The sequence below is a fragment of the Phasianus colchicus genome, chromosome Z (assembly GCF_987193195.1).
Source record: "Phasianus colchicus chromosome Z, bPhaCol1.hap1.1, whole genome shotgun sequence".
In the NCBI taxonomy this organism is placed as follows: domain Eukaryota; kingdom Metazoa; phylum Chordata; class Aves; order Galliformes; family Phasianidae; genus Phasianus; species Phasianus colchicus.
This window is the reverse complement of record NC_143476.1, coordinates 51,170,691-51,187,830: the sequence shown is the minus strand read 5'-3', so window position 1 is coordinate 51,187,830 and position 17,140 is coordinate 51,170,691. Positions and strand designations below refer to the sequence as shown.

General features: G+C 35.3%; 1 protein-coding gene across 2 annotated transcripts in view; it reads right to left on the bottom strand.

Annotated features, from left to right (window-relative positions):
* Positions 1 to 1,266: 1,266 nt before the first annotated feature.
* Positions 1,267 to 17,140, bottom strand: part of TUT7 (terminal uridylyl transferase 7) — a 34,517-nt gene continuing 18,643 nt past the window's right edge. Inside the window, exons 13-30 of one of the 2 annotated variants that reach the window (XM_031602437.2) lie at positions 16,820 to 17,000; positions 15,318 to 16,450; positions 15,042 to 15,192; positions 14,301 to 14,387; positions 13,048 to 13,148; positions 12,474 to 12,531; positions 11,670 to 11,773; positions 10,521 to 10,610; positions 10,322 to 10,435; positions 10,136 to 10,213; positions 9,381 to 9,558; positions 8,112 to 8,159; positions 7,916 to 8,007; positions 7,348 to 7,463; positions 5,581 to 5,903; positions 3,799 to 3,872; positions 3,577 to 3,640; positions 1,267 to 3,217 (exon numbers count right to left, since the gene is read on the bottom strand). In XM_031602437.2, coding sequence (XP_031458297.2) covers positions 3,174 to 3,217; positions 3,577 to 3,640; positions 3,799 to 3,872; positions 5,581 to 5,903; positions 7,348 to 7,463; positions 7,916 to 8,007; positions 8,112 to 8,159; positions 9,381 to 9,558; positions 10,136 to 10,213; positions 10,322 to 10,435; positions 10,521 to 10,610; positions 11,670 to 11,773; positions 12,474 to 12,531; positions 13,048 to 13,148; positions 14,301 to 14,387; positions 15,042 to 15,192; positions 15,318 to 16,450; positions 16,820 to 17,000 — 3,036 coding nt within the window. In that variant the 3' untranslated portion in view covers positions 1,267 to 3,173. The remainder of the gene's footprint in view (positions 3,218 to 3,576; positions 3,641 to 3,798; positions 3,873 to 5,580; positions 5,904 to 7,347; positions 7,464 to 7,915; positions 8,008 to 8,111; positions 8,160 to 9,380; positions 9,559 to 10,135; positions 10,214 to 10,321; positions 10,436 to 10,520; positions 10,611 to 11,669; positions 11,774 to 12,473; positions 12,532 to 13,047; positions 13,149 to 14,300; positions 14,388 to 15,041; positions 15,193 to 15,317; positions 16,451 to 16,819; positions 17,001 to 17,140) is intronic. The other variant, XM_031602434.2, reaches the window with a different exon arrangement.

Below are 17,140 nucleotides of genomic sequence, written 5' to 3'. Positions count from 1 at the left end.
AATCCAGCATTTGCTATTTTTTACATATGTGATTGTGCCCATACTCTTCAACACTGAGTAAGACGCATTCTTACCTCAAATAGGAAAGTAGATACCGAGTGTATAAGAACACTGCATTGTCCTCAGCTACACAAAACATCTGGCACGCAACAGGTGCACATACCCTCATCTGAATCATACCCACTGACAAGTGGACGGCCTTGGACGCACTTTGAGCCTAAGGCCTTAGTCAGCAATGCCTGTTAAGTACAAGCTGGAAGCAAGCGTGCAAATGCAATCAGTTTCTCTGTCAGTACTGTTTGCTTTACCTCCTTGACGGAAATCCCTCATGCAGATAAATGCACCCATTGACATTCAGCAGTGCTTGCTGAATGTTTACAGAGACCAAGCAGTGGAAGTGAGCACAGTGAGGCATGCAGTGTATTTCAGCAGTGACAACAGCAGGTCACTTTTGCTGGTGCACATCTTCATGAGCCTGCTTGCCAATGCAAATGCACAGCTAATGGCAATGACTTCTGACAAAAGTGTTTTGTGGCTGAGAATTTGCTCTATCAAACAGCGCTACTGTACTCTTTGCTGTAGTTTCCACAGAAATAAGAGGTATTTTCATAGTGAGCTGGAGGTTGGAAGTGTAATCTGTAGGATTTAGAACTGAGTTTAGAACTGTCACACTTGAAAGCTTCACTATAAAACTAAAAAATATCTCAATGGGTATGCATAAATGTGATTTATTTAGTTTTAAAAATATCTTCTATCTATAACATTATGCTGTAGTCTAACAGAGGTCTATCCATTTTGTTATCAACAAAACAGAAGGCTAAATAAAATATATATGAGACATGCAATTGTCCTGCATGTAAATTTTCTGGGTATGAATGTGGAATTATAGAAGAAAATTTCACTTAGAAAAAAAAATGCTTAAAATTGTATGAATAATGTGCTACAGAGAACAAAATTGGAATTGTTTTCCATTTGTGAAGCTGGTTAAGATTGAAAATAAGTAATGAAAAACAACATCTTTTGGGAGAAAGATAAATATCTAGAAATATAAAGATAGCTGGCTTCATGTTGAAAAAAAAAGTAGGAGTTAGTTTCCTAAGGTCACTTTGGAAATTCTAGCCTTCACCTTTAGGGAAAGACAGGTAAAGGAAAAAAAAAAAAAAACAAAACCCCAAACCCCATAGCATTTTATAAAACAGATAATTCTAATAAATTAATGATTAATTCCACATTTAAGTCAGGAATACTGAAAGCTACAACTTAAGAAATACAGAAACATAATTCTGGATTTTGATTTTTTTTTTATTTATTTCAAAGTCATAAATAACAGTGGTTTCAATTTTACCATGTAATTAATTCCTGAACAAGACAGAGAGTACACTACCAGCTCTGGAAGGACTTCAAGTAAAGCTCAAGTTGATAAACCTACTTAAATTCTTGGCTGGTCCAAGGATCCCATTCACATTTTATGAAAATGCACATGTGTTTTCCCCAGATGCCATATATCATTTCTCTATTCCATAAAGCAGTTATGTCTGTATCCCCAAGATAATGAAAAAGATTCTTAGCAGCATCAAACAGGACTGACCTGTTTCTTAGTTGTCTCTTTTTTTCTTTTTTTTCTTCTTTTCTTTTTTTTTTTTTTTTCCTCCCTTCTCCTCCCTTGTACACAAGCACAGCAGCAAATTAAATTTCATAAAATCAAAGAAGGGGCAAAAAACTAAAAATCTCACTGGTACTGCTTTACCGTAGAGACAGTTTTAACATATGCTCACTAGTGACTGTGTTTTCAGTCCTCTACACGGGGAAAATAAAAACACCACAAAAATCTGTTTGCAAGCCACAGTCTACAAGCATTTCAAACACTTTTACACAAATATTCATTAACAATCAACATATATAAATAATATTTGCTCCTTCAAAAAATCACATTTTGAAGAAAATACATTTATTTGGCCTGCACACAATTTTAGTGCATTTTAAAATGCTCAGGCTGAATGACAAAACCTTGGTCCATTTTTAGTACCTGCATTTATCTATATGATTTACCTAGTAAACAAATACAAAACATCATGGCTTTCTATTAAAATGCTCAGACAATCTATTTAGAAGCAAGGGGTCTATGGTATGATACCATATTAAAATCCTTTATTAGCAACCTAGAGTAAGGTTAAAGAAACATGGGTATTTTAAGTTGAAGATTATTTATGCTGCTGTCCTGTGAATCCAGATGCTTTAGCCAAAGTAAGTTTTTAAGTGAATGAAGTAAATTGCAACTGTATTGCAATTTAACAGTGCTTCACATCCCTCATGATTCTTGCTGGGTCCTCTTCTGTGAGGCTTTTCCCTGAGTCATGTACCTACTGGAAAGGCTGCCTGAGATCGGGGGGAAAAAAAAGCATCACACTTTAAAAGCTTAAAGGTTTCAAAACAAAACAAAAAACAAAAAAAAAATCCCAACCCAATAACCACCTCCACTACCACAAACAAACAAACAAACACCAAGTAACTAAAACAATCAAGAAGAAATTACTGTTAAGTTGAACTGTAACGACAGCACACACAGATCAACTTTATAATATCAGCTGCTAGAGGACAGTAGGAAATATTATAATACAAAATGGATGACTTTTTTTTCCAAATAAATGCCTGGGGACAAATTGCTTTGTGTTTTAATTTCCCCAACTTAGCTTCAAAGAAGTCTTGCAATGACTTTTCCCCATCCCACATAAAACTGAAAACCTAAAGAGATATTTAATAGCAGTTTGCAAAGACTTCTCAAATCTCCCTTCAGATGCCCCAGAAGAGATCTATGTATTCCATGGAAAAACCCAAGCTGCTAAATGGTTTGCTGTTGCACACAAAACTCAAAGTAATTAAAAAACAAACAACAACAAAAAAAAAAACAAAAAAAACAGTTACTTGAAAAATCTTCATTGTGACAGTTAACAAGTTAAATGTGTGAAATTTCTGTAAGGAAGCTGCAGTGGCAACCATACATCTAACACAGTGCACAAAATGTCTCTGATCCAGAGAGCGTATACAAAGGCCTTTATGTCATCGTCTGTCTGCTACTTGTAAGTGTAATTTTAACTTTCTCGCATTTTGGCAGCTCAAAGGATGTGCTTTCATAGTCTCTCTTAAGATAGCTGATCATGTGGAATTCTAGACGATTATTCTGAGGAAGCCTCACAAGAAAGTGCTCCACATGTCGTTCCTGAAGAGAAACACAGAACCCCATGTATGCCAAAACAGAGGGAGAGAAGAGAGAGATTGATAAAACACTGTATCCTTCTGCAAAATAAATCTATCAGAGTTAAATAAAGAACAAATGGCTGACAGAATTGACATGCCTTATAAGTTTTGTTCCCAAAACACGAATGAAAAAATGCACTTTTCCAGCTTAAAAAAAAAAAAAAGAAAAAAAAGGTGGTTTCAGAATTATCTAGCAACCTGTTCAGACTGCTGCTGTGTTCAACAAGTTAGGCAGAGTTTCTATAAAGACTGACTGAGAAAGTACGTTGAAAACGCATGCTTTTACATTGAACTTCTGAATTGAAATTAAGAGATACAAACCTGTCTGGGGACTCAAAAGTACTTTTCCTTTTTGTTTCTTTTTTTCATCATGTGTAAGCATTCCCTGTAAACAACACATACATACTGATGAACCTACAAAACTAAATTACATATTACACATTTTTACTTAAGCTTAAAAGCTTTAGTAAATAGCTTTAAGTTCCTTTACACGGGTTTCAGAATATTTAAAGAGATCCAGGAAAAAGAACACTCAACATTTACCTGATTTAATCGACCAGCATGTTTGGAAGCTGGAGGTAAAGGGGATCCACACAACATTTCTGGTTTTGAACCTCCTGAAAAAGTCATAACATAGCAAAGACTTAGTATTTTGAAACTACTTTCCATCTCAGATATCCTAAGGTACAAAAAATACAAAGATACTTGCATTCTACCTTCATAGCACAGAGAACTTAAGACATTTCTGTTTTCCACCTTTATATAATACGGAAAAATGGGCACAATGAAATGAGATGCATCTATAGTTAAGCATTTAAGCTAGAAACCTTCCTTCCCAAATCTGCACAAGGAGACTGGAACCTTCAGAAAACAAATGATGATACTAGGTTAAGTGAATTGACCAAAGTCCCACAAAGTGTTTATAGCACAGTAAGTCACACAACCAGATCTCTTGGCTCCAGAGAACTATAGAGAACACTTCAGGCACAAGGCAAGCAAAAAGTCCATCTAGATCAATTCTCCTTCTCTACAAATATATTAATTCCCAAAATACCCATAATTCCCATCAGCAGCTACAAAACAGTCAAGTATATTCCTTTTAAATTCAGCAAACTCAGTATAATGGCAAACATAACGTTAACAAAAAATGCTCAAAGATAAATTCAAAAGTTAAGTTTTAGTCAAGTTAAGACTTGACATGCATCTTCAAACTGTCAGAAGCCTAATAAAGTATGGCTTCACTTTATAAATATCTTTTTCATCCACCCAATTCTATTAGTAATCTATTCAGAACACTTGCAAATATCCGTAAAATTCTGAGCACATTTGCAACCATTTTCTTACCACTTCCAGTATTCTGGTAGCACAACCTTATGCCTTATTCTATCAAAAAGACCTGGTTAAAAGAGTTTTTTATCTGAGCCAGAAGGAACATGTTTTTAGTACACATGATTTGAAACTGTGTATGCAATGGATTCGTGTATTTTATTTTGAGATGTCAAATAATGAGCAAACTGTACAGCTTTTTTCTGTAGTATGTATATAAATGCTTCTAAATTAACTTAAAGGGAAACTGTAATACTATGTTCCTTTGTAAGCTAGCTGAAAGTACCACGCACCATGCCAAGAAGTTTCATTTCTATTAGAGTGATTTTCTTACAACAAAGATGACTAGAGATCTGTCTAATGTGAAAGATGACTTAGATACTGCTTAGCAGTTCACTATTTTCTTCAAGTCTGCCAGTCAAGTTCTATGGTCAGGCCGTTATTGTAGTTTTACGTATCTTTTTCATTTTACTTAACTCAAAGTTGCAAAATAACTCTAAGAAAAATAAGAGATTATTTTATCCACTGGATTACTGAGTTAGGAAGGACATTCTTTATTTCTTCCCATTCAAAATATTTTATCTGAGCAATTTATTTCCAGTGATCTTTAGGTCCTTATGAAAGAGGTCTATTTTACATGATGGGAAGGAGCTATAAGCTTTCACTACTATTACCATGTTCCTGCTGAAATAGAAGCTGTAATTTGAAATGTTAGCAAATTTTATCAGTGAAGACAACAGAAGCAATTTCAACACAGTAGGCACTCTCCACTTTCTACTGTTACCTCCTGACCTGCTAAGAAAAACCATCTCAATTCTCAGGACACAACAGTTTTGAAAGATAGGTGAAAATAAAGGGAAAACTGATCATGTCTAACTCTATTTTTAAAAAGTCAGTCGGCATTTATGTGAGTGCCATTCAAAGGAAAAATCTTTACCCATTAGTGAACCTTGTAACCATAAATTCTGCTTAAACTACTCAGCTTGATCAGTTTCATACCTGCAGCTACTTTATACTGTGGGCATTCTTTTTTAATGTGACCTTCTCTTCCACAGATAAAACAACGTTTTTCTTTTAACTCTCTGTCTTCTTGTCGCTTCCACTTCTCTGCTGATTGCCTGGGAGACCTTTCTTTTCCAGTTTCCACTACTCCCCTTGCTACTTTGCTCTTCTGAGGTGTAAAATGATGCAATTTCCCCTCCTTGACAGAGCTTTCTTTTTCTGTTGTTCTGTTCTGGATTTCTTTGTCCTCTTTGCTTTTCTCTTTGTTTTCTGTGTACCTCTGGTTTTTGCTATCTTCATAATCACGTCGTCGCCTTAGTCTGCAAGAGGAAAAGGCTGCAGAATTCATATGTCTTATATCCATAAAAGCAAAAACACAAACACTGCATACAGACATTAAATGGACTCCACACATTTCTTCAGTGGGTTCAATAAAGTTAAATGCCTTTGACTCTTTTAAGAAACAGTCCTACACTGGTATGATATATATATTAATGACTTAACTTTACAATTTGATTACAATACAGCTGAAATTCTAATTTTTTTTTTCCTCTAAAATATGAATGCATCAAGGTGAAGATCTTGGTACCGGAGCTGCAATGACAGTGGAAGAAAAAAGACACCAAATTAAATGCTAACACATAAAAATAGAGCTCTCCTTCTACTTCTTGTACCATTCCAAGAGAAATCTACCTTCCTTCCAAAATGGCATATATTCACTCTCTCTACAAATCATGTATAAAGGAAGACAGTTCTAGCATTCAGCGTGTCTGAAAGTCGTATCAGTGAGGACCTAGGTGCCATTACTGAATTGGTTTCATTTTACTTGTTTATTCATGAACTGGAGAAGGAGCAATCAGTGTCTGATGATGATAGCAGGCTCCTTTGCTCAGTCAGATGGCACTAATGGCAAGAAAACTGAAGAAAATCACAAAAATGACAAAATGATGGCAGAGGAGCTTCACCATAGATAAATTGTAAATAATGGATCCTGGCAAAAATAATCTAAACCATGGCTATGCAATATACAAATGAAAGCTGGCAATTAGACCTAAAGATAGACCTAAAGTATCTTGGAATAATTTTAAACAACTCTTAAAAAAACAAAACAAAACAACAAAACAAAAACCCCCACCCCAATACAAACAAGAAAACAAGAAAAACTGACTAACAGTAGTAGCCAAGAAGTTTACCAGAATATCTGTATCATCAGATAACATATTAAGAACAACAGAAAGGACTTTTTTTTTGTACTATGTAAAACTATGGTGTGCTTCCATCCATGTACTTTATGTTAGCCTAATGTGAATACTTTAAAAAGGAAGTAGTACAGTTACAGAAAGTACAGAGAAAGGCAGGTAAAATGAAGGAGCAATTACTAAAAAGGGCACAGACACTAATTTGGCAAGAAGCTACAAGATGAACACAGCTGTGACTTAAAATCTCGTCCAAGCATTATTATTACTCACCAAGTCCTCCTATGAAATGCTTACGAAACTAAATGAATGCAAGAGAAGAGATCCCCAGAAGACAGCCAACTACTGTACCTGTCATAAACAGCATCTCCTATCGCAATGGCTGGACAAAGGACTGTAAGAAACATCAGTGGTCTTATACCATTTATTTTCATAAATGCAAAATTCCATTGATTTCTGCCCTATGGAATGCTGTATGGAATACAGCTGTGAATGCACAGCTTTAGCATCGCTATTCTAATCTTCCATCTAAGGAAATATGTCACAGAGATCCCAAAATTATACTCACTTTCTTCTCATGGGACAATCTTTCATGAAATGGCCAATTTTACCACAAATTCTGCAGCATCTATCATTTGGTGCCAATTCTCCTTCTGTCAATACCTCTGGATCAAAGAAGTACTCCTGAAAAAAAATAATGATGCATATAAATCACAAGTTCATACACTGGGCAATCAAAACAGATAAATGAGTTGTTGAAATTTTGCTTATGTACAGTTCTGAAAGATCTAACAAGATAAAACTGTCCACTGCTTCCTCTTCCCCACGGGCAGCCAGCTGACTACCAGGTGTGCATTATTCTTTCTTAAGCCAGTCTTAAAAACCCCTAAGCTTTTCTAATGGAGGTTGAACTCTCTAAAAGCCTACATAATGAATATCTCCCTTAATTGATATTTTGTATGCCTCCACATTTTATAGGCAAACAATATGAAAAAAGTACTCAGTAATAACAGTCCAAGGATTTATAAGAGCACTGCTAAAATTAAGAAAAGTATTAAGAGACCATAACCATATTCTTAAAAGTGCTAAGTTACACAGTGAAAAACATGCACATACTGCCCTTAGAAGCAGCTTACCATTTTTGATGGATATTCTTTAGGAAATATTTTTACAGGAGTACCAAATACTCTTCTGCCGTTTATAAAAGCTTTCATTATAAAGTTTGTCACTAGGGAAACACACACAAAAAGAGAAAACATCATGTGTACATCAAACAAGCCAGTAAAACAAGAATTATTACTTAATATACAAGTTTTTCAACAGGAAACTTACTTTTTCTTGATAATCCAGCTCCAAGATTGTGGTTCAAATCGAAGGGGTCTGTATGGAAAGCATTAGAGAAATGACTCAAATATTTATACACACACATATACAGACATACACATACAAACAACCCAAGACAACTACTCTGAAAACAGAATTAATACACCAAAATTAAACTGTGAATTTCTGGAAAATAAATTAACTTCATGGACAAAGGATCACATTAGTGCAGATGAAAAGTGAATGAAGGAGCCCCAAGTGCATTAGGCACAGTATAGATTGACAGTTGAGGGAAGGAATAGTTCCACTCTGCTCTGTACTTTTGCAGCATCACCTCGAGCACTGTGCAGGTTTGTGCACCACAATATAAGGACATAAAGCTACAAGGGAATGTCAAAAGGAGAGCTATAAAGGTGACGAACGGCCTGGTGGGCAAAGTCTATGAGAAGTGACAAAGGTCCCTTCGATTCTTCAGTCTAGAGAAGAAGAGACAAAAGAGAGGCCTCATGGTGACCTACAGCTTCCTCATGAGGGGAGCAGAGGGGCAGATGATGATCTCTTCTCTCTGGTGACAGCAACAGGACCTGAGGAAACGGCATGGAACTGCATCAGGGGAAGGTCAGGTTGGGGATAAGGAAAATGTTCTTCACCAGAGGGTGGTCAAACCCTGGAATTTGCTCCCCAGGGCAATGGTCATGGCTCCAACCTGCCAGAGTTCAAGAAGCGTAAGGAGAACGCTCTCAGAGATCGGGTTTGAATTCTGGCAGGTCCTATCTGGAGCCAGGAACTGGGCTCTGTCATCCTTGTGATTCCAACTCAGAATATTCTGTGGTTCTGTAAAAGAATATGCTTAAGTTGTATGTGGGGCAAGACAGCGGAAGTTCTTTCTATGAAAGTCACGTGGGCCAGAAAATGACTTATGGAACACTTCTAAATGTATCACTGTATTTTCCTAATAGAGATCTTAGCATTAACAGTGTAATACATATGCAGCATTAAACTGGTCATTCAAATATGAACTCTGCTAACCTTAGTATTAATGGGAAAATCTCACAAGTATGATTTCTGCTTTGCAGCTTTTTTGCAGGTGGGAAAAAAAAAATAATAATTTTTAGCTTCACTGAAAATAAATGGGAATTTTATGAAAATTTAAAACATAAGAAAATAGCAACTTGTAATCTATTAATAGAAAACTAAATAAGCCAACACAGAATGACCAAGTTTTTCATGTGGACATCAAAGAAATTCCATATAGGGATGTACATCATATGATTTTACCTTCAATAACAATGTATTTGGAGGTCCACTGCTTCTTGAAAGTTGTAAGCAGGTTCTTTCTCCTAATGCAGATGACATGCTCTTTAAAATCAAATTCTTCTGTGTAAAAACGAAGAAGTCCCAGCCACAGTTGCCCTACAGATTCAGTGTTTTTGCCAAAGTCAGGCCAAACAACTGGCTGAAAATGACAGAAATATGTTTATTTCCTATACTTACACTAGAGAGAATAACTTAATAACTTTCAAATCCAACACAATCCAGTTACTCCAGGATACTTTCTTTCTAAACTGTCACTAAGAACCCAATTATTGATTTTATAATAGCATGTCTTTAAACTTTAACAGAACTGGAGAATTAATAATACTTCTAACAGCAGGTTTTGCCTTTATTAATTCACTGTAAATGCTCACTTAATTCAAAATTATTCAATAGGTTTAACCTACTATGGCCATAAACGTAACTAATATTTTAAAGGAACTATCTACTCAGTAATGTGATGCACATAGTGATTAATCATCATTAACATCTTGAAGCAATTTATTTTAAAACTACTTTTTTCAGGTAATGCAGTGGATTTTTTTTGTTTGCTTGTTTTTCAATGTACAGATGCTTGCACTGCTGAGTTGAATAGAACCATGTTCTTAAAACTTCACATTTCAATTTTTAAAGCAATAGCTACTTCAGTTCCACCATTGTGTTCAATCAACATATCTGAGAACATCTCTTAAAATGAATTATTTTTCATTTTTACTCACCAACTCTTCTATCTTATCAAAGAAATAAACGTTCCAACCATCAACTAAAATTTCAGGCTTTTTTGGTTCTTTGTAGATCTGAAAACATAGCATGAAATTAAACAGAAGAGCCTTTAAGACTAACCACTAACATTCTTCTGATCAATACTGCGTACAGATACTGATTTCTTTATTGATATACTGTACCTCTTGAAGAACAGGGATGACAGGTGGATTTCTCTGCTGAAGAAAATAAAGCACCATAAGAGTATATGCATAAGAAGAAAGGCTACCACGAGATGCATCTCCAATGTCGCACATCTACAAAAAGAAACAAATTACATATTTTACGATCATCACCTCATGGTGCAGGTACTACCACGTCCTGAATGCCTGAAAAACTCACCTTTGTAAAAACTTTCATTGTGTAGCACAGATATTTCACTCGAGGATCAATGGCTGCATATGATGAAAGAAGTCTTGTGTTATGCAAGGCCTATGAAAATAAGAAATCCATGTATGAAATATAGCAGGCCTGAAGAAGTTGAGGGAATGAGCTGAAAACACATAAAAAGCTTTTAGTCAAGAAAAGACAATGAATGATTCAGAGCACCGTAGACTCAGAGTTCACATGCATAGTTCTTCAATTTTAATTCATTTATTGAGTTTGTGTTAACAGCCAGTAGAGCTGTGAGCTCAACAATTAAGTCCCGTATAGTAAAATGTATATTGAGAAAGGAAACATTCAACAATGAGGTTATCACTACTACTCTATTGAAAGGCTAACAAACAACTCATGCTTCTCAGAGTTGCTATAAAGCAGAATTCACAGAACAGTACTTCAGAAAGTAAAGTATTCATCTATTACTGCATTTTCAAAATATTTGGTAGGGGGTTAATTCTTGAATTAAGAGATTTCATTCCAGAAAAGTTAGAGCTATCAAATTACCCATGGGGATGCAAAACTTCAAGTACACACTTTTAGATTTTGTAGTTGAGGTATCCTTCTCTACTTGGGCTCCCCTCAGACTCATACAGAAGCTTCAGAAAGCTTAATGCTTGGCTCTAAAACTCACTTTCCTTCAATGCTGCAAGGAGCTGGCTATTGATGTACAAAACATTGGGAAAAAAAAACAACAAATGATACTCGTTTTTAAAATATTTGGCCAATGACTTTTTTCTAAATTGTGTTGTGTTCCAGTTCAAGCAAGCTGGATTCTAAATTACTATCCCAAGCCTCATAAGCTAAACATGACTTGTGATGGGAATTGAAGGATGGAAAAGGTGAAGTTATATTATTCTGTCTGTTTCACAGAAAGAATTAAACAGTATCACTTATCATTACTGAAGGACTACTATCTTGTCTTACAGATGTAATAACACTAAAGTCTTGATTGCACAATTGATTGCACCCAGTCAAAAATAACTCATCTGTGCTTCAAAATTTAAAACTGGAGTAGAACTGGAACCACTTATAACTGAACCTAGACAAAGCAATCATTTCATCCTCAAGAAGCAGCCCCACATTTTATTGTTAAAATACAGATAACCTTACCAGAGTGTTATATAAACTGATGTCTACTTCAAGACCACTTCTGACATGGAAAAATTTGACAATTGGGACTTTAGCAGTTGTTATAGGCAAGACATTTCGTAGACCTAGGAGGAAATATTTCATTACTAAATGTCTACAATAGAGTCATAACAGTATGGAATACTCTACAAATAATCCTAAACTGTAGTAAAAATGCTACACAATACAATCTTAGTTGATATCAAAATTGTATCAGTAATACATGATTATTAAATGACTTTAGGCATTTGTCAAACACTTTGAATTATGAATACCACATATTAAATATACAAATATAGGCATGCCCTCCCCCCTCAGTAAAACAAAAATTAGTCCAAATGCAACAGCAAAATAAACTCAGGAGGTTGTTTACAGTTCACTCTATTTATGTTAAAGTCACGTGAAATAAACCAACACATGCACTGTAAAATTGTTTTTCTTGTAGATCAAACAGGACTACTGCAAGCTTGTATTAGGCTACCTTTTACCATTACATTACTAGGCACTAAACACACAAATATAATATAGCTACTAACATAAAGCCTCAAACTTGACTTTAAGGCTCATTTTTACACATTAAGATTATGAATCTACTGTCTGCCCAATTCAGATTCACTCAGAAACCTACACATACATTGTATTTACAAATGTCCACAACATACTCCCTTAGTTAACAATATTAAGTTCACACAATAATTTTATGACTTTCCATCTACAGGGTCCAAAATTTTCACATATCAACTGGAGTCATAAACAGAATAACTTATCTCAATGTTTAACAGTTACCTGACTGTTTCTTGAGAACTTTTGCTAAATCTTCAATAATTTTGATGCAATCAAGTCCCTAAGACAGTAAGAAAAAAAGTCAAAACTCAAATAATACCTGCTATAAGTGTTTCAAACAAATCTTTTATTAGTTGCCATTTAAGTTTAAACTTGCCTGAGTTTCATATAAAACAATTAGGTGTACACCAGAAATTGTTTCAAAATAGCATTTATAACCTCAACACTAGACAGACAGTACCTCAACACAGGCTTTTAAAAAGTTTTGTTTTATATATGAAAAATGCATTTTGTGTTCCACTGTTTCCCATTCATAGTTGTTCATGCAACAAAAAATGTTATTTATCTGCACAGCTAATACTAGAAATTATGCTAGCACCCTAATTCCGAATAAAACTGTCATTGAAGACTTGAGGTTCTTAAACTCATGCACAAACCAATAACAAAAAAAGGTAACACCACCTTCTTTTGTCACACCTACTGTGTTTTCCTCTATCTGGAAAGCTTTCATAACGCTACAACATACATACAGCACGAAGTTTGCATTCACTAGAAAAAAAAATCTTGTCAAAAATACCTCAGCAGTTTCCAACCCATCCATTGTCATACAGATATCAAGGTCACTTTGTTTGAAACCAAAGCCGTTTTTCGAGGAGCCAAACAAATTCAGCTTTGTTCCTGTAAGAGATGTGATGGGTTATAATCACATGTCGTCAAACAAAAGCTTGAAACCACCACATGCTTTTTAATATAGGCATGAAAACACTAGTGATCTTTATGTTACTTCAAAACTTAGTTCCTATCAAACTCAAAATGATCTCTGCTTTTATTAGCTCAGAGGAGAAGTCTGACAGATACAGAAACAAATTTGGTGCTCCCACAGTTAAGCCTTCAGGCTGAGACTGAAACCAGATTAAAATAGGATTGCTTTCTACAAGAGATCTTCGAGGTAAGGCACATCTGATATCCAAGTCCTACAGATAAAAGAATCCAGAAAGAAAACAACAGTTTCAAACAGCCAGGATCTGAGAAAAAGGCTGAATTTAAAAATATTTCTGATACAGCCAATAATCTGTAGCAGGAACAACATGGATCAAATGCTTTTGTCCCAATAAGAAATTTAAATAAGTATATGTATGCAAACATACAGACTAATGTATGTATGCAAATGCACATACATATAGACAGACAGACAAACTTTTGAGGCATTAACAAGTTTTTCATGTCTTGGTAAGTATAAAATCAAAGAGGAGCGATGAAAACACAGAAACATGCATATAAACTAAAATATTGTTCCTTAAGCTTGGAATTAAGCCCCCTACCAGAATTCTTAAAAACAAAAAAGCTTTTTTTTTTGAGAGCAGATATAATAAGAAGCCTGGTTAATGAATGAAGCTAAAACAGCTATCTTCTATCTTGAAACTGTTCTACTGCTTTTATATTCTCTTTAACTTGCCCTTTTTCCTTTGTACAGATTTTTATGCATGATAAAGTCACAGAAGGGTTAAAATAAAATTTGTGGGAAGGTTGTTGCTTTTCTTCTCTTTAAGCAAACACACCACACAACCAGCATCGTTTAAGTCTTTCTTCTTTGTTAAAAGAAGTAAAATTCGTAACAACAGGAAGGAAGTCCAGGGCACCATACACAAGATTGAGACATTAAGATGTGTTAATAATATGACCATTGTAACAGAAGATATACAATAAACAGCAATACAGATCAAATGCTCAAAACTAAAATGTTTATTACGCTGACATGACATGTTTTCTTGGAAAACACTGAAGTATGAACACATCAAAGCATGAATATAAAGGCTGGACTTAAGTCACCTGGGAATTCCAGTCTAATGAAGTTTTCCAGGTTTTGTCTTATATGTTCCCGAGCCTGATCCTCTACAGTATTTGGAGCAAAATCCTCTTTAAAAAAGAACAAACAAACAGTTAAGTAAACTGATCTGTAAAAAGAGTCAACAACAAAGATTCAAATGAAAAAGGGAGAGGAGCACAGCAAGGGGGAGAGAAAAGCAAAGATTCAACTATGAAGGAACAGTAACAAGGATGAAGTAGAAGGGAAATACCTGTTCAAAGAAAAACATTAATTAGACAAATAATGCATTTTGTCTTGTCAGAAATGGCGAGAGAGAAAGGAAGAAAGTTGGGTCACTCTGAAAAGAATAAAAGTGGAAAATATTATAAAACAGTATCCTGATTCCAATTTTTCAAGAACACTGAGGTCTTGTTGAGAATCATTACTTGAATTTTTAATGAAAAAGCATCAGTCAAAACCCTCTACCACAAAACAAACTCTTAGATTTATATTAAGATTCCTAAAGTAGCTGTCAGACAGTCATTGCCACAGCAGCAAATCTAATATTTTTTATTTCTCAAGATATAAACTCTAGACAGTCCTATTGTAGACTTACAAATCTTATAAAGTACATTCATACTGTAGCCAGCGCAGCAAATAAACTAGTCACCTTTATAATAATAGCCTCTGGTTACGTCATTGGTTTTTGCAGTTATTTTTCTTTTTTTCTTCCCCACAATAGCATGTAAAGGAGAAAAACTTACGGTAACACTGGACACAAACTTGATCTAGAATGACTGAAAATTTGGGTGTCAGAGGTGGCAGTGGGTCCAGCTCAATTTTCTTGAAGTCTTCTGGACAATCTCGTTTTAAGTGACCTTCCCGTTTGCACAAGCTACACACTACTGTAGGAGACTGCATGAACAGAAAGCAAAATTGGTTTTAAAAAGCATAACCCCTTAATGAATTTGAACAGTACTTTCACATAACTGATCAGAGAACAGAAACAGCATGTGCATGTTCTGCTAAAGCTCGCTTACCTTGCCTTTTGTAAAAGCTTGTTTACTAAATTCATAAAAGAGTTCAGATTCTAAACATTTTTCTACCACTGCATTCTCTTCACAAAGATCTCCCTTCTCAGTAAGATCCTCTTGACTGAAACTGATTCTCAGAGATCCATGAATGTTGTCTTTGAAACGGTTTTCTTCATATTTATTGGTAATGGACAAATCATCATCTTCCTCAGATAGGGCATTCTCATCTCCAGATCCAGGGTACGTATTGTCTAGTTCTCCTTTGGTTGTTAGGATACCACCACATGCTGTCTGGTTTAGAAGGCTCAATTCTTCCTCCTCTTCCTCCTCCTCTGAGTTAATCACTTCAGGCAGTTGATTCTTTGTTGAATGTATGAATTTCTGGGGGGATTCATCCAGTTCATCAGTACCTTCAGTACTCTCCTCATCAGCATCAATCTTGTTATCCATTATACCCGTGCACTCTAAGCCAAACTCATCACTCTCTGTAAGTGCTGTTATTTGAAAACCTTCCAAGTCTGAAGTACTGCACGTCTCTATATCGTGATCTGTCATTGTTACAGGGAGATCTCCACCATCACTGTCTTCATCTATTCCCTGATCAGTAGGCAAGATATTATTCCATCTTGTTTCTTGCTCTTGTTCTTCCTCTTCCTCCTCCGCCTCATTTCCGCTCTCCATCTCTTCACAACTTGGTTTAAAGCCCTCATTATCTCCAGAAATAACCTCTTCAACTATGCAGTCTGAATCTTCTTGAGCAATTCCCAAATGACTTGTATCATCAGCCACTTCTTCTTCTGTCACGCTCTCTGAGCCATCACACACCTTTGAAGGAGAAGTTCCATGTACTTGAGGAATATCTGTAGTTTCAGTTACATAACCTTCCACTACTGCTGTGTTAATTATACTACTGACATTTTGCAACTCAGAACTGTCAAGCTTTACAGTGTCACTTCCACTGTCTGGCTTCAGAGATTCCTCCTCATTGCCATTTGGAAGGGACTTTTTTCTCAATTTCACAGGTTTTTTGTGAGGTAAAGCAAAATACTTGTAAGTTGCTCTCAAGCAGTGAAGAATATATTCATACATTAGCTGGCTGTTCAGAGTTCTTGCAACATTCCTTTTGATCGAATATGGGTCTAGTAGAAAGAAAAAGTGAGCCAGCAGTGCAGAGGTTAACTTTTAAGAAAGTAATATACTTTGATACTTCAAAAAATTAAAATATACTATTGTTAGTTACACTGAAACATCTAAGAACATAAACGTATGAATAGAACTGAAGACAATTTATTTTATTTTTTCAAAGACCATCTACATCACTTACATTACTTTGGATAACACTGAAAAACTGCCCCAAACTGATTTTTTTAAAAACATTCTACAGCACCGCTGGGAATAACAGTTCAAAGCTAAAAAATCCAAAGTTATTGCACTTTATCTCAACAGCAAAGAAAATACCCTGGAAAGTTAATGGTAACAGTTCTTTGAAGTCTGTTGATATAACATACCTTCCACAGCTATGCGCTTTTTAGGCCAGTCCTTCAATTCACGCGACACTGTTTCTTTCAGTCGTATGGTAATAACCAAATCAGCCATATTGAACTCCAAGGCATAGAAACGAAGCAGTTCTACCCAAAGCTGCCCTACAGGTGCTGAACATTTCTGTACTGAATCAAATACTAAGGGAACCTGTCAATTACAGAAAAAAAAAACCCTTAATATTTAATGCATATATAGATATTCAGATAGTAAAAAAAAAAGTCTGCTTATCTAGAACATGCATCTGCAAACAATATCATTTAGTTTGATTTCTTCATGTTCCATCTGTA